The sequence below is a fragment of the Telmatherina bonti genome, assembly GCF_933228915.1.
Source record: "Telmatherina bonti genome assembly, chromosome: 19".
Taxonomy (NCBI): domain Eukaryota; kingdom Metazoa; phylum Chordata; class Actinopteri; order Atheriniformes; family Telmatherinidae; genus Telmatherina; species Telmatherina bonti.
The window spans coordinates 36,024,008-36,048,174 of NC_136617.1; the positions used below are offsets into that span (position 1 = coordinate 36,024,008).

General features: G+C 45.4%; 1 protein-coding gene across 1 annotated transcript; it reads right to left on the reverse strand.

Moving 5' to 3' along the window:
* Positions 1 to 551: 551 nt before the first annotated feature.
* On the reverse strand, positions 552 to 22,868 carry maneal (mannosidase endo-alpha like; the record flags this gene model as incomplete). The annotated part of the gene is made up of 2 exons (XM_079259194.1): positions 552 to 1,188; positions 22,798 to 22,868. The coding sequence occupies 2 exons, from the start codon at positions 22,866 to 22,868 to the stop codon at positions 552 to 554; spliced, it is 708 nt and encodes a 235-aa protein (XP_079115320.1).
* Between the last annotated feature and the right edge of the window lie 1,299 nt (positions 22,869 to 24,167).

Below are 24,167 nucleotides of genomic sequence, written 5' to 3' on the forward strand. Positions count from 1 at the left end.
GTCTTCATCATCATGTCCAGGTGAAAATAGAGGTCTCTTAGCAACATGGTAGTGATGGTGATGAAGATGTGATAAATAATGGTGGATTTACCATCTAGAGTCTCTGAATAAACACTACATGTTGTGTCTGGATTGTAAACCTCCTGGACGGATAGAAACGCTGGAAAACCTCCGTAGACCTGCTGGAGGGTCACATGACCATCACAGTTCCACACTGCTGGTCCTGAGAGGATGATGATGGTAGGAGCTACAGCGTTTGGGGGATGACGGAGATCTCGCAGACTTTTTTCACTCAACACCGAGTCTCAAATGGTAAACAGACACATTTTATTGTTCACTGAGGAAAAACAGGAAAGAACAGTCTGCATCATATGAAAATAAGAAAAAGCTTACAGAGCGGTTCGTTTTCATTACTACTGATCAGGAAACATGGATCAGCTGTTCATCAGCATCATCTTCAGCCTGTTGAGGAACATGTTAGTGAGATAAAACAGCAGAGTCACAGCGAGACGAAGGCAAATCCTCACCAGGATGAACACTAAGGTGTCTGTTCACATCAGCCACTTGTCCTTTTCCTTGCTGAAGTTCTCAGCCCACTGGCGGGTAAGCTCCAGGTAGTGGTCTGGCTGGTTCGGCTGGTAGTCCAGATACAAATGCGTAACTGTTTTCTTGGGCACAGCGCGTTCTATCTGCGTGCCTTCATGCCACTGGTTGAAGGAGGTAATGGTGACGATTTCTGGTCTGACCGACAGGGCGGCCTGCAGGGAGGTCTCATAGTAACGCCCGTTGACTCGGTTCCTGGTGTTGTGGTTGTTCCATGGCCGCACGGCAGTGTCCACGTACCCCGGACCAACGCTGGGGATGAACAGGAGATTGTTTGCATCACAGAAAGCCTTGATGGCTTTCCAGTTCTGGTGGGATGAGCCAAAGGAAAAGCCGTTGGAGGCGAAGTAGGTGTACATGCCGTCAAAGCCGCTTGCAAGGATGTCATGTTTGTGGCGCTCCTCCACGATGAGGGCGACAAAAACCCCATCATATGGTGTGCCTCGGACACTCTGGGAGCCTGTAGCTGTGAGGAGCTCTGCCCAGGCCTCTGGAGGTGTCAGGTAGGAGTCATAGACGTAAAAGAGAGGCAGGACTCGCCCTGTGCTGGTCCTGAATCTGTAGAAGGCGGCGTGTTTCCCATACCTGGGGAAAAATCATGAGAAATTGTGTCATGCATTACAAGTTTGCACAAAATTAAATCAAATTTATTTTCTTTTGTAAGAATTTCCCCAAAATCACGAGACCTCACCTGAACCGTCTGAAATACAACCACTCATTTAGTTCTGCTTCAAACGTACTTAATGTGTGTAATAACTTACGGAAGTCTACCGCTTGGTTTGCGACTTTCTGAAAAACACGTTTGTCTACTGTTTTGTTTGCGACTTCCTGCACAACACATGTTTGTCTACCGCTTCGTTTGCGACTTCCCGCACAACGTGTATGTGTCTACTGTTTTGTTTGCGACTTCCTGCACAACGCGTGTTTGTCTACTGTTTTGTTTGCGACTTCCTGCACAACACATGTTTGTCTACTGTTTTGTTTGCGACTTCCTGCACATCGCGTTTGTCTACTGTTTTGTTTGCGACTTCCTGCACAACACGTGTTTGTCTACTGTTTTGTTTGCGACTTCCTGCACAACACGTTTGTCTACTGTTTTGTTTGCGACTTCCTGCACATCGCGTGTTTGTCTACTGTTTCGTTTGCGACTTCCTGCACATCGCGTGTTTGTCTACTGTTTTGTTTGCGACTTCCTGCACATCGCGTTTGTCTACTGTTTTGTTTGCGACTTCCTGCACATCGCGTTTGTCTACTGTTTTGTTTGCGACTTCCTGCACAACACGTGTTTGTCTACTGTTTCGTTTGCGACTTCCTGCATAACGCGTGTTTGTCTACTGTTTTGTTTGCGACTTCCTGAACAACGCATGTTTGTCTACTGTTTTGTTTGCGACTTCCTGCACATCGCGTTTGTCTACTCTTTTGTTTGCGACTTCCTGCACATCGCGTGTTTGTCTACTGTTTTGTTTGCGACTTCCTGCACAACGCGTGTTTGTCTACTGTTTTGTTTGCGACTTCCTGCACATCGCGTGTTTGTCGACTGTTTCGTTTGCGACTTCCTGCACAACGCGTGTTTGTCTACTGTTTTGTTTGCGACTTCCTGCACAACGCGTGTTTGTCTACTGTTTTGTTTGCGACTTCCTGCACAACACGTGTTTGTCTCCTGTTTCGTTTGCGACTTCCTGCAAAACGCGTGTTTGTCTACTGTTTTGTTTGCGACTTCCTGCACAACACATGTTTGTCTACTGTTTTGTTTGCGACTTCCTGCACATCGCGTTTGTCTACTCTTTTGTTTGCAACTTCCTGCACATCGCGTGTTTGTCTACTGTTTTGTTTGCGACTTCCTGCACAACGCGTGTTTGTCTACTGTTTTGTTTGCGACTTCCTGCACATCGCGTGTTTGTCTACTGTTTTGTTTGCGACTTCCTGCACAACGCGTGTTTGTCTACTGTTTTGTTTGCGACTTCCTGCACATCGCGTTTGTCTACTGTTTTGTTTGCGACTTCCTGCACATCGCGTGTTTGTCTACTGTTTTGTTTGCGACTTCCTGCACAACGCATGTTTGTCTACTGTTTCGTTTGCGACTTCCTGCACAATGTGTATGTGTCTCCTGTTTCGTTTGCAACTTCCTGCACAACGCGTGTTTGTCTACTGCTTTGTTTGCGACTTCCTGAACAACGCATGTTTGTCTACTGTTTTGTTTGCGACTTCCTGCACATCGCGTTTGTCTACTGTTTTGTTTGCGACTTCCTGCACAAAGCGTGTTTGTCTACTGTTTTGTTTGCGACTTCCTGCACATCGCGTTTGTCTACTGTTTTGTTTGCGACTTCCTGCACATCGCGTGTTTGTCTACTGTTTTGTTTGCGACTTCCTGCACAACGCGTTTGTCTACTGTTTCGTTTGCGACTTCCTGCACAACGCGTGTTTGTCTACTGTTTTGTTTGCGACTTCCTGCACATCGCGTGTTTGTCTACTGTTTTGTTTGCGACTTCCTGCACAAAGCATGTTTGTCTATTGTTTCGTTTGCGACTTCCTGCACAACGTGTATGTGTCTCCTGTTTCGTTTGCGACTTCCTGCACAACGTGTGTTTGTCTACTGTTTCGTTTGCGACTTCCTGCACAACGTGTATGTGTCTCCTGTTTCGTTTGCGACTTCCTGAACAACGCATGTTTGTCTACTGTTTCGTTTGCGACTTCCTGAACAACGCGTGTTTGTCTACTGTTTTGTTTGCGACTTCCTGCACAACGCGTGTTTGTCTACTGTTTTGTTTGCGACTTCCTGCACAACGCGTGTTTGTCTACTTTTTCGTTTGCGACTTCCTGCACAACGTGTGTTTGTCTACTGTTTTGTTTGCGACTTCCTGCACAACGCGTGTTTGTCTACTGTTTTGTTTGCGACTTCCTGCACAACGCTTGTTTGTCTACTGTTTCGTTTGCGACTTCCTGCACAACGCGTGTTTGTCTACTGTTTCGTTTGCGACTTCCTGCACAACGCGTGTTTGTCTACTGTTTTGTTTGCGACTTCCTGAACAACGCGTGTTTGTCTACTGTTTCGTTTGCGACTTCCTGCACATCGCGTGTTTGTCTACTGTTTTGTTTGCGACTTCCTGCACAACACGTGTTTGTCTCCTGTTTCGTTTGCGACTTCCTGCACAACGCGTGTTTGTCTACTGCTTCGTCTGCGACTTCCTGCACAACGCGTGTTTGTCTACTGTTTTGTTCGTGACTTCCTGCACAACCCGTGTTTGTCCACTGTTTTGTTTGCGACTTCCTGCACGCTTGTTTGTCTACTGTTTCGTTTGCGACTTCCTGCACAACGCGTGTTTGTCTACTGTTTCGTTTGCGACTTCCTGCACAACGCGTGTTTGTCTACTGTTTTGTTTGCGACTTCCTGAACAACGCGTGTTTGTCTACTGTTTCGTTTGCGACTTCCTGCACATCGCGTGTTTGTCTACTGTTTTGTTTGCGACTTCCTGAACAATGCGTGTTTGTCTACTGTTTTGTTTGCGACTTCCTGCACAACGCGTGTTTGTCTACTGCTTCGTCTGCGACTTCCTGCACAACGCGTGTTTGTCTACTGTTTTGTTTGTGACTTCCTGCACAACCCGTGTTTGTCTACTGTTTCGTTTGCGACTTCCTGCACAACGCGTGTTTGTCTACTGTTTTGTTTGCGACTTCCTGAACAACGCGTGTTTGTCTACTGTTTCGTTTGCGACTTCCTGCACATCGCGTGTTTGTCCACTGTTTTGTTTGCGACTTCCTGAACAACGCATGTTTGTCTACTGATTTGTTTGCGACTTCCTGCACATCGCGTGTTTGTCTACTGTTTTGTTTGCGACTTCCTGCACATCGCGTGTTTGTCTACTGTTTCGTTTGCGACTTCCTGAACAACGCATGTTTGTCTACTGATTTGTTTGCGACTTCCTGCACATCGCGTGTTTGTCTACTGTTTTGTTTGCGACTTCCTGCACATCGCGTGTTTGTCTACTGTTTTGTTTGCGACTTCCTGAACAACGCGTGTTTGTCTACTTTTTCGTTTGCGACTTCCTGCACAACACGTGTTTGTCTCCTGTTTCGTTTGCGACTTCCTGCACAACGCGTGTTTGTCTACTGCTTCGTCTGCGACTTCCTGCACAACGCGTGTTTGTCTACTGTTTTGTTTGTGACTTCCTGCACAACCCGTGTTTGTCCACTGTTTTGTTTGCGACTTCCTGCACGCTTGTTTGTCTACTGTTTCGTTTGCGACTTCCTGCACAACGCGTGTTTGTCTACTGTTTCGTTTGCGACTTCCTGCACATCGCGTGTTTGTCTACTGTTTCGTTTGCGACTTCCTGCACAACACGTGTTTGTCTACTGTTTTGTTTGCGACTTCCTGAACAATGCGTGTTTGTCTACTGTTTTGTTTGCGACTTCCTGCACAACGCGTGTTTGTCTACTGCTTCGTCTGCGACTTCCTGCACATCGCGTGTTTGTCTACTGTTTTGTTTGTGACTTCCTGCAGAACACGTGTTTGTCTACTGTTTTGTTTGTGACTTCCTGCACAACGCGTGTTTGTCTACTGTTTCGTTTGCGACTTCCTGCACAACGCGTGTTTGTCTACTGTTTTGTTTGCGACTTCCTGAACAACGCGTGTTTGTCTACTGTTTCGTTTGCGACTTCCTGCACATCGCGTGTTTGTCTACTGTTTTGTTTGCGACTTCCTGAACAACGCATGTTTGTCTACTGATTTGTTTGCGACTTCCTGCACATCGCGTGTTTGTCTACTGTTTTGTTTGCGACTTCCTGCACATCGCGTGTTTGTCCACTGTTTTGTTTGCGACTTCCTGAACAACGTGTGTTTGTCTACTGTTTCGTTTGCGACTTCCTGAACAACGCATGTTTGTCTACTGTTTCGTTTGCGACTTCCTGCACAACACGTGTTTGTCTCCTGTTTCGTTTGCGACTTCCCGCACATCGCGTGTTTGTCTACTGTTTTATTTGCGACTTCCAGCACATCGCGTGTTTGTCTACTGTTTTGTTTGCGACTTCCTGAACAATGCGTGTTTGTCTACTGTTTTGTTTGCGACTTCCTGCACAACGCGTGTTTGTCTACTGTTTCGTTTGCGACTTACTGCACAACGCGTGTTTGTCTACTGTTTTGTTTGTGACTTCCTGCACAACCCGTGTTTGTCTACTGTTTTGTTTGCGACTTCCTGCACAACCCGTGTTTGTCTACTGTTTTGTTTGCGACTTCCTGCACAACGCGTGTTTGTCTACTGTTTTGTTTGCGACTTCCTGCACAACACGTGTTTGTCTACTGTTTTGTTTGCGACTTCCTGCACAACGCGTGTTTGTCTACTGTTTTGTTTGCGACTTCCTGAACAACGCGTGTTTGTCTACTGTTTCGTTTGCGACTTCCTGCACATCGCGTGTTTGTCTACTGTTTTGTTTGCGACTTCCTGAACAACGCATGTTTGTCTACTGATTTGTTTGCGACTTCCTGCACATCGCGTGTTTGTCTACTGTTTTGTTTGCGACTTCCTGCACATCGCGTGTTTGTCTACTGTTTTGTTTGCGACTTCCTGAACAACGCGTGTTTGTCTACTGTTTTGTTTGCGACTTCCCGCACAACGCGTGTATGTCTACTGTTTCGTTTGCGACTTCCTGCACAACACGTGTTTGTCTACTGTTTCGTTTGCGACTTCCTGCACAACACGTGTTTGTCTACTGTTTCGTTTGCGACTTCCTGCACAACACGTGTTTGTCTACTGTTTTGTTTGCGACTTCCTGCACATCGCGTGTTTGTCTACTGTTTTGTTTGCGACTTCCTGCACATCGCGTGTTTGTCTACTGTTTTGTTTGCGACTTCCTGCACATCGCGTGTTTGTCTACTGTTTTGTTTGCGACTTCCTGCACATCGCGTGTTTGTCTACTGTTTCGTTTGCGACTTCCTGCACAACACGTGTTTGTCTACTGTTTTGTTTGCGACTTCCTGAACAATGCGTGTTTGTCTACTGTTTTGTTTGCGACTTCCTGCACAACGCGTGTTTGTCTACTGCTTCGTCTGCGACTTCCTGCACATCGCGTGTTTGTCTACTGTTTTGTTTGTGACTTCCTGCAGAACACGTGTTTGTCTACTGTTTTGTTTGTGACTTCCTGCACAACGCGTGTTTGTCTACTGTTTCGTTTGCGACTTCCTGCACAACGCGTGTTTGTCTACTGTTTTGTTTGCGACTTCCTGAACAACGCGTGTTTGTCTACTGTTTCGTTTGCGACTTCCTGCACATCGCGTGTTTGTCTACTGTTTTGTTTGCGACTTCCTGAACAACGCATGTTTGTCTACTGATTTGTTTGCGACTTCCTGCACATCGCGTGTTTGTCTACTGTTTTGTTTGCGACTTCCTGCACATCGCGTGTTTGTCCACTGTTTTGTTTGCGACTTCCTGAACAACGTGTGTTTGTCTACTGTTTCGTTTGCGACTTCCTGAACAACGCATGTTTGTCTACTGTTTCGTTTGCGACTTCCTGCACAACACGTGTTTGTCTCCTGTTTCGTTTGCGACTTCCCGCACATCGCGTGTTTGTCTACTGTTTTATTTGCGACTTCCAGCACATCGCGTGTTTGTCTACTGTTTTGTTTGCGACTTCCTGAACAATGCGTGTTTGTCTACTGTTTTGTTTGCGACTTCCTGCACAACGCGTGTTTGTCTACTGTTTCGTTTGCGACTTACTGCACAACGCGTGTTTGTCTACTGTTTTGTTTGTGACTTCCTGCACAACCCGTGTTTGTCTACTGTTTTGTTTGCGACTTCCTGCACAACCCGTGTTTGTCTACTGTTTTGTTTGCGACTTCCTGCACAACGCGTGTTTGTCTACTGTTTTGTTTGCGACTTCCTGCACAACACGTGTTTGTCTACTGTTTTGTTTGCGACTTCCTGCACAACGCGTGTTTGTCTACTGTTTTGTTTGCGACTTCCTGAACAACGCGTGTTTGTCTACTGTTTCGTTTGCGACTTCCTGCACATCGCGTGTTTGTCTACTGTTTTGTTTGCGACTTCCTGAACAACGCATGTTTGTCTACTGATTTGTTTGCGACTTCCTGCACATCGCGTGTTTGTCTACTGTTTTGTTTGCGACTTCCTGCACATCGCGTGTTTGTCTACTGTTTTGTTTGCGACTTCCTGAACAACGCGTGTTTGTCTACTGTTTTGTTTGCGACTTCCCGCACAACGCGTGTATGTCTACTGTTTCGTTTGCGACTTCCTGCACAACACGTGTTTGTCTACTGTTTCGTTTGCGACTTCCTGCACAACACGTGTTTGTCTACTGTTTCGTTTGCGACTTCCTGCACAACACGTGTTTGTCTACTGTTTTGTTTGCGACTTCCTGCACATCGCGTGTTTGTCTACTGTTTTGTTTGCGACTTCCTGCACATCGCGTGTTTGTCTACTGTTTTGTTTGCGACTTCCTGCACATCGCGTGTTTGTCTACTGTTTTGTTTGCGACTTCCTGAACAACGCGTGTTTGTCTACTGTTTTGTTTGCGACTTCCCGCACAACGCGTGTATGTCTACTGTTTCGTTTGCGACTTCCTGCACAACACGTGTTTGTCTACTGTTTCGTTTGCGACTTCCTGCACAACACGTGTTTGTCTACTGTTTTGTTTGCGACTTCCTGAACAATGCGTGTTTGTCTACTGTTTTGTTTGCGACTTCCTGCACAACGCGTGTTTGTCTACTGCTTCGTCTGCGACTTCCTGCACAACACGTATTTGTCTCCTGTTTCGTTTGCGACTTCCCGCACATCGCGTGTTTGTCTACTGTTTCATTTGCGACTTCCCGCACATCGCATGTTTGTCTACTGTTTTGTTTGCGACTTCCTGAACAATGCGTGTTTGTCTACTGTTTTGTTTGCGACTTCCTGCACAACGCGTGTTTGTCTACTGTTTCGTTTGCGACTTACTGCACAACGCGTGTTTGTCTACTGTTTTGTTTGTGACTTCCTGCACAACCCGTGTTTGTCTACTGTTTTGTTTGCGACTTCCTGCACAACCCGTGTTTGTCTACTGTTTTGTTTGCGACTTCCTGCACAACGCGTTTGTCTACTGTTTCGTTTGTGACTTCCTGCACAACACGTGTTTGTCTACTGTTTTGTTTGCGACTTCCTGAACAATGCGTGTTTGTCTACTGTTTTGTTTGCGACTTCCTGCACAACGCGTGTTTGTCTACTGCTTCGTCTGCGACTTCCTGCACATCGCGTGTTTGTCTACTGTTTTGTTTGTGACTTCCTGCAGAACACGTGTTTGTCTACTGTTTTGTTTGTGACTTCCTGCACAACGCGTGTTTGTCTACTGTTTCGTTTGCGACTTCCTGCACAACGCGTGTTTGTCTACTGTTTTGTTTGCGACTTCCTGAACAACGCGTGTTTGTCTACTGTTTCGTTTGCGACTTCCTGCACATCGCGTGTTTGTCTACTGTTTTGTTTGCGACTTCCTGAACAACGCATGTTTGTCTACTGATTTGTTTGCGACTTCCTGCACATCGCGTGTTTGTCTACTGTTTTGTTTGCGACTTCCTGCACATCGCGTGTTTGTCCACTGTTTTGTTTGCGACTTCCTGAACAACGTGTGTTTGTCTACTGTTTCGTTTGCGACTTCCTGAACAACGCATGTTTGTCTACTGTTTCGTTTGCGACTTCCTGCACAACACGTGTTTGTCTCCTGTTTCGTTTGCGACTTCCCGCACATCGCGTGTTTGTCTACTGTTTTATTTGCGACTTCCAGCACATCGCGTGTTTGTCTACTGTTTTGTTTGCGACTTCCTGAACAATGCGTGTTTGTCTACTGTTTTGTTTGCGACTTCCTGCACAACGCGTGTTTGTCTACTGTTTCGTTTGCGACTTACTGCACAACGCGTGTTTGTCTACTGTTTTGTTTGTGACTTCCTGCACAACCCGTGTTTGTCTACTGTTTTGTTTGCGACTTCCTGCACAACCCGTGTTTGTCTACTGTTTTGTTTGCGACTTCCTGCACAACGCGTGTTTGTCTACTGTTTTGTTTGCGACTTCCTGCACAACACGTGTTTGTCTACTGTTTTGTTTGCGACTTCCTGCACAACGCGTGTTTGTCTACTGTTTTGTTTGCGACTTCCTGAACAACGCGTGTTTGTCTACTGTTTCGTTTGCGACTTCCTGCACATCGCGTGTTTGTCTACTGTTTTGTTTGCGACTTCCTGAACAACGCATGTTTGTCTACTGATTTGTTTGCGACTTCCTGCACATCGCGTGTTTGTCTACTGTTTTGTTTGCGACTTCCTGCACATCGCGTGTTTGTCTACTGTTTTGTTTGCGACTTCCTGAACAACGCGTGTTTGTCTACTGTTTTGTTTGCGACTTCCCGCACAACGCGTGTATGTCTACTGTTTCGTTTGCGACTTCCTGCACAACACGTGTTTGTCTACTGTTTCGTTTGCGACTTCCTGCACAACACGTGTTTGTCTACTGTTTCGTTTGCGACTTCCTGCACAACACGTGTTTGTCTACTGTTTTGTTTGCGACTTCCTGCACATCGCGTGTTTGTCTACTGTTTTGTTTGCGACTTCCTGCACATCGCGTGTTTGTCTACTGTTTTGTTTGCGACTTCCTGCACATCGCGTGTTTGTCTACTGTTTTGTTTGCGACTTCCTGAACAACGCGTGTTTGTCTACTGTTTTGTTTGCGACTTCCCGCACAACGCGTGTATGTCTACTGTTTCGTTTGCGACTTCCTGCACAACACGTGTTTGTCTACTGTTTCGTTTGCGACTTCCTGCACAACACGTGTTTGTCTACTGTTTTGTTTGCGACTTCCTGAACAATGCGTGTTTGTCTACTGTTTTGTTTGCGACTTCCTGCACAACGCGTGTTTGTCTACTGCTTCGTCTGCGACTTCCTGCACAACACGTATTTGTCTCCTGTTTCGTTTGCGACTTCCCGCACATCGCGTGTTTGTCTACTGTTTCATTTGCGACTTCCCGCACATCGCATGTTTGTCTACTGTTTTGTTTGCGACTTCCTGAACAATGCGTGTTTGTCTACTGTTTTGTTTGCGACTTCCTGCACAACGCGTGTTTGTCTACTGTTTCGTTTGCGACTTACTGCACAACGCGTGTTTGTCTACTGTTTTGTTTGTGACTTCCTGCACAACCCGTGTTTGTCTACTGTTTTGTTTGCGACTTCCTGCACAACCCGTGTTTGTCTACTGTTTTGTTTGCGACTTCCTGCACAACGCGTTTGTCTACTGTTTCGTTTGTGACTTCCTGCACAACACGTGTTTGTCTACTGTTTCGTTTGCGACTTCCTGAACAACGCATGTTTTTCTACTGTTTCGTTTGCGACTTCCTGCACAATGCGTGTTTGTCTACTGTTTTGTTTGCGACTTCCTGAACAACGCGTGTTTGTCTACTGTTTCGTTTGCGACTTCCTGAACAACGCATGTTTTTCTACTGTTTCGTTTGCGACTTCCTGCACAACACGTGTTTGTCTCCTGTTTTGTTTGCGACTTCCCGCACATCGCGTGTTTGTCTACTGTTTTATTTGCGACTTCCCGCACATCGCGTGTTTGTCTACTGTTTTGTTTGCGACTTCCTGAACAATGCGTGTTTGTCTACTGTTTTGTTTGCGACTTCCTGCACAACGCGTGTTTGTCTACTGTTTCGTTTGCGACTTCCTGAACAACGCATGTTTGTCTACTGTTTCGTTTGCGACTTCCTGAACAACGCGTGTTTGTCTACTGTTTTGTTTGCGACTTCCTGCACAACGCGTGTTTGTCTACTGTTTTGTTTGCGACTTCCTGCACAACGCGTGTTTGTCTACTTTTTCGTTTGCGACTTCCTGCACAACGTGTGTTTGTCTACTGTTTTGTTTGCGACTTCCTGCACAACGCGTGTTTGTCTACTGTTTTGTTTGCGACTTCCTGCACAACGCTTGTTTGTCTACTGTTTCGTTTGCGACTTCCTGCACAACGCGTGTTTGTCTACTGTTTCGTTTGCGACTTCCTGCACAACGCGTGTTTGTCTACTGTTTTGTTTGCGACTTCCTGAACAACGCGTGTTTGTCTACTGTTTCGTTTGCGACTTCCTGCACATCGCGTGTTTGTCTACTGTTTTGTTTGCGACTTCCTGCACAACACGTGTTTGTCTCCTGTTTCGTTTGCGACTTCCTGCACAACGCGTGTTTGTCTACTGCTTCGTCTGCGACTTCCTGCACAACGCGTGTTTGTCTACTGTTTTGTTCGTGACTTCCTGCACAACCCGTGTTTGTCCACTGTTTTGTTTGCGACTTCCTGCACGCTTGTTTGTCTACTGTTTCGTTTGCGACTTCCTGCACAACGCGTGTTTGTCTACTGTTTCGTTTGCGACTTCCTGCACAACGCGTGTTTGTCTACTGTTTTGTTTGCGACTTCCTGAACAACGCGTGTTTGTCTACTGTTTCGTTTGCGACTTCCTGCACATCGCGTGTTTGTCTACTGTTTTGTTTGCGACTTCCTGAACAATGCGTGTTTGTCTACTGTTTTGTTTGCGACTTCCTGCACAACGCGTGTTTGTCTACTGCTTCGTCTGCGACTTCCTGCACAACGCGTGTTTGTCTACTGTTTTGTTTGTGACTTCCTGCACAACCCGTGTTTGTCTACTGTTTCGTTTGCGACTTCCTGCACAACGCGTGTTTGTCTACTGTTTTGTTTGCGACTTCCTGAACAACGCGTGTTTGTCTACTGTTTCGTTTGCGACTTCCTGCACATCGCGTGTTTGTCCACTGTTTTGTTTGCGACTTCCTGAACAACGCATGTTTGTCTACTGATTTGTTTGCGACTTCCTGCACATCGCGTGTTTGTCTACTGTTTTGTTTGCGACTTCCTGCACATCGCGTGTTTGTCTACTGTTTCGTTTGCGACTTCCTGAACAACGCATGTTTGTCTACTGATTTGTTTGCGACTTCCTGCACATCGCGTGTTTGTCTACTGTTTTGTTTGCGACTTCCTGCACATCGCGTGTTTGTCTACTGTTTTGTTTGCGACTTCCTGAACAACGCGTGTTTGTCTACTTTTTCGTTTGCGACTTCCTGCACAACACGTGTTTGTCTCCTGTTTCGTTTGCGACTTCCTGCACAACGCGTGTTTGTCTACTGCTTCGTCTGCGACTTCCTGCACAACGCGTGTTTGTCTACTGTTTTGTTTGTGACTTCCTGCACAACCCGTGTTTGTCCACTGTTTTGTTTGCGACTTCCTGCACGCTTGTTTGTCTACTGTTTCGTTTGCGACTTCCTGCACAACGCGTGTTTGTCTACTGTTTCGTTTGCGACTTCCTGCACATCGCGTGTTTGTCTACTGTTTCGTTTGCGACTTCCTGCACAACACGTGTTTGTCTACTGTTTTGTTTGCGACTTCCTGAACAATGCGTGTTTGTCTACTGTTTTGTTTGCGACTTCCTGCACAACGCGTGTTTGTCTACTGCTTCGTCTGCGACTTCCTGCACATCGCGTGTTTGTCTACTGTTTTGTTTGTGACTTCCTGCAGAACACGTGTTTGTCTACTGTTTTGTTTGTGACTTCCTGCACAACGCGTGTTTGTCTACTGTTTCGTTTGCGACTTCCTGCACAACGCGTGTTTGTCTACTGTTTTGTTTGCGACTTCCTGAACAACGCGTGTTTGTCTACTGTTTCGTTTGCGACTTCCTGCACATCGCGTGTTTGTCTACTGTTTTGTTTGCGACTTCCTGAACAACGCATGTTTGTCTACTGATTTGTTTGCGACTTCCTGCACATCGCGTGTTTGTCTACTGTTTTGTTTGCGACTTCCTGCACATCGCGTGTTTGTCCACTGTTTTGTTTGCGACTTCCTGAACAACGTGTGTTTGTCTACTGTTTCGTTTGCGACTTCCTGAACAACGCATGTTTGTCTACTGTTTCGTTTGCGACTTCCTGCACAACACGTGTTTGTCTCCTGTTTCGTTTGCGACTTCCCGCACATCGCGTGTTTGTCTACTGTTTTATTTGCGACTTCCAGCACATCGCGTGTTTGTCTACTGTTTTGTTTGCGACTTCCTGAACAATGCGTGTTTGTCTACTGTTTTGTTTGCGACTTCCTGCACAACGCGTGTTTGTCTACTGTTTCGTTTGCGACTTACTGCACAACGCGTGTTTGTCTACTGTTTTGTTTGTGACTTCCTGCACAACCCGTGTTTGTCTACTGTTTTGTTTGCGACTTCCTGCACAACCCGTGTTTGTCTACTGTTTTGTTTGCGACTTCCTGCACAACGCGTGTTTGTCTACTGTTTTGTTTGCGACTTCCTGCACAACACGTGTTTGTCTACTGTTTTGTTTGCGACTTCCTGCACAACGCGTGTTTGTCTACTGTTTTGTTTGCGACTTCCTGAACAACGCGTGTTTGTCTACTGTTTCGTTTGCGACTTCCTGCACATCGCGTGTTTGTCTACTGTTTTGTTTGCGACTTCCTGAACAACGCATGTTTGTCTACTGATTTGTTTGCGACTTCCTGCACATCGCGTGTTTGTCTACTGTTTTGTTTGCGACTTCCTGCACATCGCGTGTTTGTCTACTGTTTTGTTTGCGACTTCCTGAACAACGCGTGTTTGTCTACTGTTTTGTTTGCGACTTCCCGCACAACGCGTGTATGTCTACTGTTTCGTTTGCGACTTCCTGCACAACACGTGTTTGTCTACTGTTTCGTTTGCGACTTCCTGCACAACACGTGTTTGTCTACTGTTTCGTTTGCGACTTCCTGCACAACACGTGTTTGTCTACTGTTTTGTTTGCGACTTCCTGCACATCGCGTGTTTGTCTACTGTTTTGTTTGCGACTTCCTGCACATCGCGTGTTTGTCTACTGTTTTGTTTGCGACTTCCTGCACATCGCGTGTTTGTCTACTGTTTTGTTTGCGACTTCCTGCACATCGCGTGTTTGTCTACTGTTTCGTTTGCGACTTCCTGCACAACACGTGTTTGTCTACTGTTTTGTTTGCGACTTCCTGAACAATGCGTGTTTGTCTACTGTTTTGTTTGCGACTTCCTGCACAACGCGTGTTTGTCTACTGCTTCGTCTGCGACTTCCTGCACATCGCGTGTTTGTCTACTGTTTTGTTTGTGACTTCCTGCAGAACACGTGTTTGTCTACTGTTTTGTTTGTGACTTCCTGCACAACGCGTGTTTGTCTACTGTTTCGTTTGCGACTTCCTGCACAACGCGTGTTTGTCTACTGTTTTGTTTGCGACTTCCTGAACAACGCGTGTTTGTCTACTGTTTCGTTTGCGACTTCCTGCACATCGCGTGTTTGTCTACTGTTTTGTTTGCGACTTCCTGAACAACGCATGTTTGTCTACTGATTTGTTTGCGACTTCCTGCACATCGCGTGTTTGTCTACTGTTTTGTTTGCGACTTCCTGCACATCGCGTGTTTGTCCACTGTTTTGTTTGCGACTTCCTGAACAACGTGTGTTTGTCTACTGTTTCGTTTGCGACTTCCTGAACAACGCATGTTTGTCTACTGTTTCGTTTGCGACTTCCTGCACAACACGTGTTTGTCTCCTGTTTCGTTTGCGACTTCCCGCACATCGCGTGTTTGTCTACTGTTTTATTTGCGACTTCCAGCACATCGCGTGTTTGTCTACTGTTTTGTTTGCGACTTCCTGAACAATGCGTGTTTGTCTACTGTTTTGTTTGCGACTTCCTGCACAACGCGTGTTTGTCTACTGTTTCGTTTGCGACTTACTGCACAACGCGTGTTTGTCTACTGTTTTGTTTGTGACTTCCTGCACAACCCGTGTTTGTCTACTGTTTTGTTTGCGACTTCCTGCACAACCCGTGTTTGTCTACTGTTTTGTTTGCGACTTCCTGCACAACGCGTGTTTGTCTACTGTTTTGTTTGCGACTTCCTGCACAACACGTGTTTGTCTACTGTTTTGTTTGCGACTTCCTGCACAACGCGTGTTTGTCTACTGTTTTGTTTGCGACTTCCTGAACAACGCGTGTTTGTCTACTGTTTCGTTTGCGACTTCCTGCACATCGCGTGTTTGTCTACTGTTTTGTTTGCGACTTCCTGAACAACGCATGTTTGTCTACTGATTTGTTTGCGACTTCCTGCACATCGCGTGTTTGTCTACTGTTTTGTTTGCGACTTCCTGCACATCGCGTGTTTGTCTACTGTTTTGTTTGCGACTTCCTGAACAACGCGTGTTTGTCTACTGTTTTGTTTGCGACTTCCCGCACAACGCGTGTATGTCTACTGTTTCGTTTGCGACTTCCTGCACAACACGTGTTTGTCTACTGTTTCGTTTGCGACTTCCTGCACAACACGTGTTTGTCTACTGTTTCGTTTGCGACTTCCTGCACAACACGTGTTTGTCTACTGTTTTGTTTGCGACTTCCTGCACATCGCGTGTTTGTCTACTGTTTTGTTTGCGACTTCCTGCACATCGCGTGTTTGTCTACTGTTTTGTTTGCGACTTCCTGCACATCGCGTGTTTGTCTACTGTTTTGTTTGCGACTTCCTGAACAACGCGTGTTTGTCTACTGTTTTGTTTGCGACTTCCCGCACAACGCGTGTATGTCTACTGTTTCGTTTGCGACTTCCTGCACAACACGTGTTTGTCTACTGTTTCGTTTGCGACTTCCTGCACAACACGTGTTTGTCTACTGTTTTGTTTGCGACTTCCTGAACAATGCGTGTTTGTCTACTGTTTTGTTTGCGACTTCCTGCACAACGCGTGTTTGTCTACTGCTTCGTCTGCGACTTCCTGCACAACACGTATTTGTCTCCTGTTTCGTTTGCGACTTCCCGCACATCGCGTGTTTGTCTACTGTTTCATTTGCGACTTCCCGCACATCGCATGTTTGTCTACTGTTTTGTTTGCGACTTCCTGAACAATGCGTGTTTGTCTACTGTTTTGTTTGCGACTTCCTGCACAACGCGTGTTTGTCTACTGTTTCGTTTGCGACTTACTGCACAACGCGTGTTTGTCTACTGTTTTGTTTGTGACTTCCTGCACAACCCGTGTTTGTCTACTGTTTTGTTTGCGACTTCCTGCACAACCCGTGTTTGTCTACTGTTTTGTTTGCGACTTCCTGCACAACGCGTTTGTCTACTGTTTCGTTTGTGACTTCCTGCACAACACGTGTTTGTCTACTGTTTCGTTTGCGACTTCCTGAACAACGCATGTTTTTCTACTGTTTCGTTTGCGACTTCCTGCACAATGCGTGTTTGTCTACTGTTTTGTTTGCGACTTCCTGAACAACGCGTGTTTGTCTACTGTTTCGTTTGCGACTTCCTGAACAACGCATGTTTTTCTACTGTTTCGTTTGCGACTTCCTGCACAACACGTGTTTGTCTCCTGTTTTGTTTGCGACTTCCCGCACATCGCGTGTTTGTCTACTGTTTTATTTGCGACTTCCCGCACATCGCGTGTTTGTCTACTGTTTTGTTTGCGACTTCCTGAACAATGCGTGTTTGTCTACTGTTTTGTTTGCGACTTCCTGCACAACGCGTGTTTGTCTACTGTTTCGTTTGCGACTTACTGCACAACGCGTGTTTGTCTACTGTTTTGTTTGTGACTTCCTGCACAACCCGTGTTTGTCTACTGTTTTGTTTGCGACTTCCTGCACAACCCGTGTTTGTCTACTGTTTTGTTTGCGACTTCCTGCACAACACGTGTTTGTCTACTGTTTCGTTTGCGACTTACTGCACAACGCGTGTTTGTCTCCTGTTTTGTTTGTGACTTCCTGCACAACCCGTGTTTGTCTACTGTTTTGTTTGCGACTTCCTGCACAACCCGTGTTTGTCTACTGTTTTGTTTGCGACTTCCTGCACAACGCGTTTGTCTACTGTTTTGTTTGCGACTTCCTACACAACACGTGTTTGTCTACTGTTTTGTTTGCGACTTCCTGCACAACGCGTGTTTGTCTACTGTTTTGTTTGCGACTTCCTGCACATCGTGTTTGTCTACTGTTTTGTTTGCGACTTCCTGCACAACGCGTGTTTGTTTACTATTTTGTTTGCGACTTCCTGCAGAACACGTGTTTGTCTACTGTTTTGTTTGTGACTTCCTGCACAACCCGTGTTTGTCTACTGTTTTGTTTGCGACTTCCTGCACAACGCGTGTTTGTCTACTGTTTCGTTTGCGACTTCCTGAACAACGCGTGTTTGTCTAAAAGTCTGCAAACTGGACTCGGCTGATGGAAATCTATGTCTGGTGCATCATTAGACTCTTTGTTCCTTCTTTTAATCACAGCCTGGGATGGAGGGTTTCTGCTTTTATCAGACCACAACTGAAGGCCCTTCAAATGAGAGAAAAAACTTGATCCTCTCTGTGAAAGCCAGGAGGTTCATCATCAGCTGGGTCTTGGATGGACTCAGTGCAGCAGGATTACGGGGGAAGCATCTATATTTAACTGGCTGTTTCTCATCTTCCCCTTTCAGGCTTCATGTTGCAGCAGATCTTTATCTCTATACCCTCAGTCTGTCATGATGAAGACGGCCAAGCTCGATGCTCAGACAGTGAAAGGAAACTAGTCTTCCTCCCAAGCAAACTAGCTTACTTGTCAATAATATATCTGATGTTGTCATGCATGCTCTGGTCCGTCCGCCCCTTGTATGGCTGTATGTGAAAGGCCACCTGTGCAGACACACGTGAATAAACATGTTAGCTATAAACACCAACTGAACATAATACAAATCCTGGAAAAAAAAGAAGTTATTCTCTAAAATCTCCTTATTGCTGCGTAAACACGATTTAATAATGAGTCTTTCATCAATCATCTGTTTCTGCGTCAGAGCTGATTTCTGGCATCTTTATTTTGTTAAACATAAAATGTTTGTTTTTTTGTCATTCCCGCTCTAAATCCTCGCTAAATCCTGCTAAAATTATAAACCTTGGAGATCATACTCCAACATGCAGACAGAGAGACCATGCAGGACAACATGCGTCCTCGTGCAGCTGGACGTCAGACAGAAATCCTGGTTTTTAAACCGTCCCAGAGACGTGAAGATGGCGAAAACTTTGTGTCCAGCTGAACAAGCTTGTTAATCTACCAGGTTAAACTGCACCGAAGATTGTTTTATTCACGCCAACAGGTAATCTGAGCTTGGAACGTGAAGGAGGCTTAGAGACGACTCCACTCGGTAAAACCGTCTTTTCCCCTTCATCAGGATGTTTCATGGCTTTTCGTCCTCTCTGGTTTTTGTCTCTGAGTTTCAGACGTGTGGAAAACAGGTCATGAAGAGGTTTGAGGATGTGATGTCACAGCTGTGTGTAGCTCTCACATGATTTTTAAACGCCTGTTGGACAAGAAAGGGGACTGCAGGTTTGAAACCCGGATCAGGCGCCGTGTTAAAATGAGTCATTCAGCCCGGCTGTTTACGTCCACACAGGCAGCAGACGCAAGGCTTTAGCGTGCATGCGAGCATGCATGCCGGCAAATGCTAATGCGTTGCCATGGAAACTGTTTATGAAGACCTTGCAGGCTCTCCGGGAAAATGGAGTGGGTGTTGAGTGTTTGCGGCTCAACAGCTCAGTCAGTGTTTAACTGTTGGCCTCCGAGCTGCAGCGGACCTTTTCTGCCTTTCATGACCGAAGCTGGACGACGGAGGGCGTCCATCACTCAGCTCTCAGCTCATGGCGAAGCAACAAACTGCTCTCTGTGAAGTGATGTTTAGACTGCCAGGCTGCAGGAACGGAGAGCTTTAACATCCTTTATTACTGCTTTCCTCAGCCGCTTTAGTGCATTTCTCACAACAGTCAGTACAAACTTCAGAACCTGGTGGATGACCTGTCACTTGCTGAAAGTCCATTCTTTCACAGCAAGTTTTTACGTCCAGGATCTGGGAGAGGTTTTATAACACAGGCAGATGTTGGAGACACGACCTGAAAAAGCCCAAGCAGAATGACACACAGCCATCTGAAAAGTAACGCTACTGATTTTAGCTGAGAAACTGAACATGTGGCAGAATATATGAATATTATTCGGATTATCTTCTCTTTTAACTGACTTTTTACTCATTTTCCATGAGCAACATCACCTGACTAGTCGAGCTACACATAAATTTAACACATTTATCCTGGTTGTTTGTGTTCTTTCTTCGTAATCAACATGTTTTGTGCCGTCATCGGTAGCTGTGTTGTCGTCATGGCGTCTATCAGGTGTTTCCATGAAAAAGCTGTAAAAATCTTGACCTGCGAGACTCCACTTTCAGAAGGACGGAGATACCAAACGTTTTGCGTTTTGGAGCTGATATTTTGGTGCTGCTGTTGCTGCTGTCAGAAAGCTACAGAAGTGATCCATATCGCTATCGTTACCTGAAATGAACTGGTCATGTGACCCTTTTGTGCATCTGAAAAACATCCTGATGACACCGTAGAAACTGTTTATTTATATTTGGGAAGCTTTTCTAAGTGTCAGTGTTTCCATGGGCTGTTTTTAAATGCGATATTTAGCTTTGTGTGGTTTTGGGGCTGATGGAAATGAAGGTTATGTGTTCTAAATAAAGGAATAAAACAACAAAAGGAGAAATCTTTTGTCAGCTGCTGATTAAAAATAATCCAGAATATGTCGGAACAAGCCAAACACACATTCCTGCAGTTTAGTGGCGGTCCTGTCGTACATCTTTTTGGCAGGTTTATAAATGAGTGTCCTGGTAAATACTGGAGAGTTTTGTCCCCCTCTGTGGACTGAGGTAAACATGTTGGTTTAATGGGGTGGCCCGGTTTCAGTGGGGCGGGGCACCTCTTTGCTCTGCCCCTGTAGTAAATAATCCATGTTCAGAACACACACCTGTCTTTTCACAGGGGCTTGTTTCCAAAGATGAAACCTTTACTGTCCATCTGAAATGCTGAAACAAATCCAGCTCTGATGTTACAGAACATTCGCTGGTTGATCAGCGCCTACATGGAGCTGAAAGCCACTGTTTAGTCACAAAATGGCAGAAACTGGTGTGCTGCTGCGTTTAGTGCCGATTCCCTGCTTTACAGCACTGGTTAGTGGAAATCTGCCAAAGACCCACACAGGAAATAGGTGGAAGCTGTTATTGCACATCTTAAGCCTCATTAGGCCTCTTTGCCTTCTGGTTTGGGGGAATTTTGCAGACTGATGCGTGCCATCTGTAATGAAAGGATGCAGCATCCGACACGCTGCTGGAATCCTTGTTTCTGAGAACCTTTGTGTTTCTGACATTTTGCCGAGGCAACACACACACAGACTTCAGCTTGTATTTAGTCAGCAGCAGCTCTGCACTGAAACACCGGAGCGTTGTGTAAGGAGACTGAGACACACACAGACACACTTCTCAGTCCAAGACTTCCATATAAGGAGCAGAAAGTAGACTCCTCAGTCCCATTAATGCGGTCTGGGCTCCGATGGAGGAAGATTTTCATCCCTATGAAACATTCACGTCACTGTAAATGTAAGGTTTTCAGGTCAGAGTTAAAACCGGAGGCACCGCTGGGACTCCGGGTGAAAGTTCTAGTTTCCTCAGTGTCCTCGGTGTTCTCGATGTCCTCGTTGTCCTGGGTGTCCTGGGTGTCCTGGGTGTCCTGGGTGTCCTTGTTGTCCTGGGTGTCCTCGGTGTCCTGCGTGTCCTGGGTGTCCTGGGTGGACCAGAATGAGATGCAGCTCCAAGATGAGATGGATGTTTAACAGAATATGTGAAACTGCTTTTTAAAAAGGCAAACATACAACATAATATTTAGGAATTTGCTAAACAAAGTCTTTTCTTGGCTTTAACTGATTTTATTTGTTGGAATTTAAATAACCTCTATTTTTTATTTCCATAAAATTTTACTAATGTGAGACATGACTGATTTTAGGATTTTACTGATGTGCTTCTTAATGTGTCCCTGAGATTCCCTGATTCGTTTAATGATTGTCATTTGAATTTGTACAAAAGCAGAGAAGAAATGAAGTTGTCAGATCTGACTTTAGTGAGTTGTGTCTCGACTGAAAACTGCGGCTTGTTGCTGCTACTCATGTCTGGACTGGATTACAGTCGTTTACATGTCTGCTTTATTACAGTGCCAACATGCAGAATCTTTAAATGCAATTGGTTTTGGTTCTGCTAAATTTCAGTGCTTTTTTAACACAGTCAACCAGAACAAGGAATAAATCACTTGTTCTGAATTAGTTCAATCTTTAGCATCAATTAGTAACAATAGATCTATTTGCACAGAGATGGCGTGGCTCCATGCAGAGCCTCCTAATGTTCAGTGTCTACATGTGGACAGACTTGTATTTATAAAATACCCTGGGTCCTTTTACCACTTACACACAGACTTAAATTGTTTAGAAATGTGACTAAAACATTTTGTTCAAAAGAAGTAATCTGGTTATTGCTGCCTAATCCTGGGTTAAAGGGAATAAAATAATGAACTAAAGTAGAACTGCAAGGAGTTAAAAACGGGGTCCAAACCTCTGAAGCAGGACCCTCCCTGGCCAACACCGGCTCCAGCCATCGTCGCAGCCCTGCGTACCCAATGGTTAAGACACATACTAGGCCAAAATAAAAAATCCAAGGTCAAACTGGCCATTTTGTGTGATTTCTTAAAATGCTTATTTTGTTATAAGCCATGGCCGTGTTTGTAATCTTTCCTTAATGACTCAGACACATGCCCTGGAGTTTGCCGTAGAAATAACTCACAAAGTCTCATTTAGTTTTATGACGTCCCTTTAAGGTCCCGTGTCCCCAAAGTGGAGGATCAAGCCCCCTGGCCAAAAACTGCTGCTGAACCAGAATGTGTGTATGTGTGTGTTTGCCAATTTTAAAAATCCTGATGATGTTTAAAAATCATAACTTTTGAGGGGTTTCCCCCAAAATTGTGACAATAATAAGAGCTGACCAGTAAGATATCTGGTAGGATATAAATAATACTGGACTGTTTAAGTAATTATTTGGCTAGAATAAAAATATTTTTGCAATTAATGCATTTTATTAAATAGAAATAAAAATACCACATTTATTTTCTTTATGAAGCTAAGACTGATATTTGCTGAATTAAATTTTTTTAATTTTTTATTGGTTTGAACATTTTCTGTTTGCAGACATTTTGATGAATAATAATCAGACTATTATGTTTCAAGACAAACAAGGCAGGTACCCAAATGATTCCACTCAGATCACTGGTGATTCATTCATTCATTCATTCGATCGCCAGAAAGAGAAAAACATCCCAGTTGTCTCACCAGTTACCTTGATGCTGTGCCTTTGGGCGGCGTCCATGACGGCAGGAACCAGGTCCTCCGTGGGCTCCCCGTGGTCATCTGCCACCCCAGGAGGATACCATGACAACACCAGCACCCCTACAAGCCCACAGTGTGCAGAGGAAGACTGCTGTGAGGACAAGGTGACCTGAAGTTTGACAACATGTGAAGCTGTTGGATATTATGAGATCATCACTGGGAACCTGTGTTTTCATCATCCCATCTAAACACTGGAACAAAAAGAAACATTGGTTCTGAATGGGATAACCTGTATAAATAGGGGTTAAATATGTAAATAATAATATTTTATGCAGTTTCTGAGACTCATTGCATCACCCTAAAGGTAAAAACTTTGCTTGAAAGCCTGTTGTCTACAGTCCGATACTTGTTTTCTGCCCCCTGGTGGGCACTTTTCACACTGCAATAATTCTAACATTGCACAGTAATAAATTGTGTATATATGCAAATTATTTTACATTATTTTATTTATTATATTTGCTTAAACGTCCAAACAAAAACTTTTAAATGTGCAATAAACTATAAATTTAGACATTTCCCACCAGTTAAGTTTTGGACATTTGCTGGTTAAGTTTTTCTTTAATATTTATCTTTAGTCGTTAGCCTCCCTGGTAAGGTCTAATCAGGGGTCCTGGAGAGGAGGGTCCGCCAGATAGTCGAATCCCGGATTGAGGAGGAGCAGTGTGGTTTTCGTCCTGGTCGCGGAGCAGTGGACCAGCTCTATACCCTCTTTGGGGTCCTGGAGGGGGCATGGGAGTTTGCCCAACCAGTCTACATGTGTTTTGTGGACCTGGAGAAGGCGTTCGACTGTGTCCCCCGGGGGCTCCTGTTGGGGGTACTCTGGGAGTATGGGGTACTGGACCCCCTTGTACAAGCTGTCCAGTCCCTGTACGACAGGTGTCAGAGCTTGGTCCACATTGCCGGTAGTAAGTCGGATTCGTTTCCGGTGAGGGTTGGACTCCGCCAAGGCTGCCCTTTATCACCGATTCTGTTCATAACTTATATGGACAGAATTTCTAGGTGCAGCCGAGGTGTTGAGGGGATCCGGCTTGGTGGCCTCAGGATTGGGTCCCTGCTTTTTGCAGATGACGTGGTCCTGTTGGCTTCATCTGGTCGTGATCTCCAGCTCTCGCTTGAGCGATTCGCGGCCGAGTGTGAAGCAGCTGGGATGAGAATCAGCACCTCAAAATCTGAGACCATGGTCCTCAGCCGGAATAGGGTGGATTGTCCTCTCCGGGTCGGGTCAGGTCCTGCCTCAAGTGGAGGAGTTTAAATATCTCGGGGTCTTGTTCACGAGTGAGGGAAGGATGGAGCGCGAGATGGACAGACGGATCGGTGCGG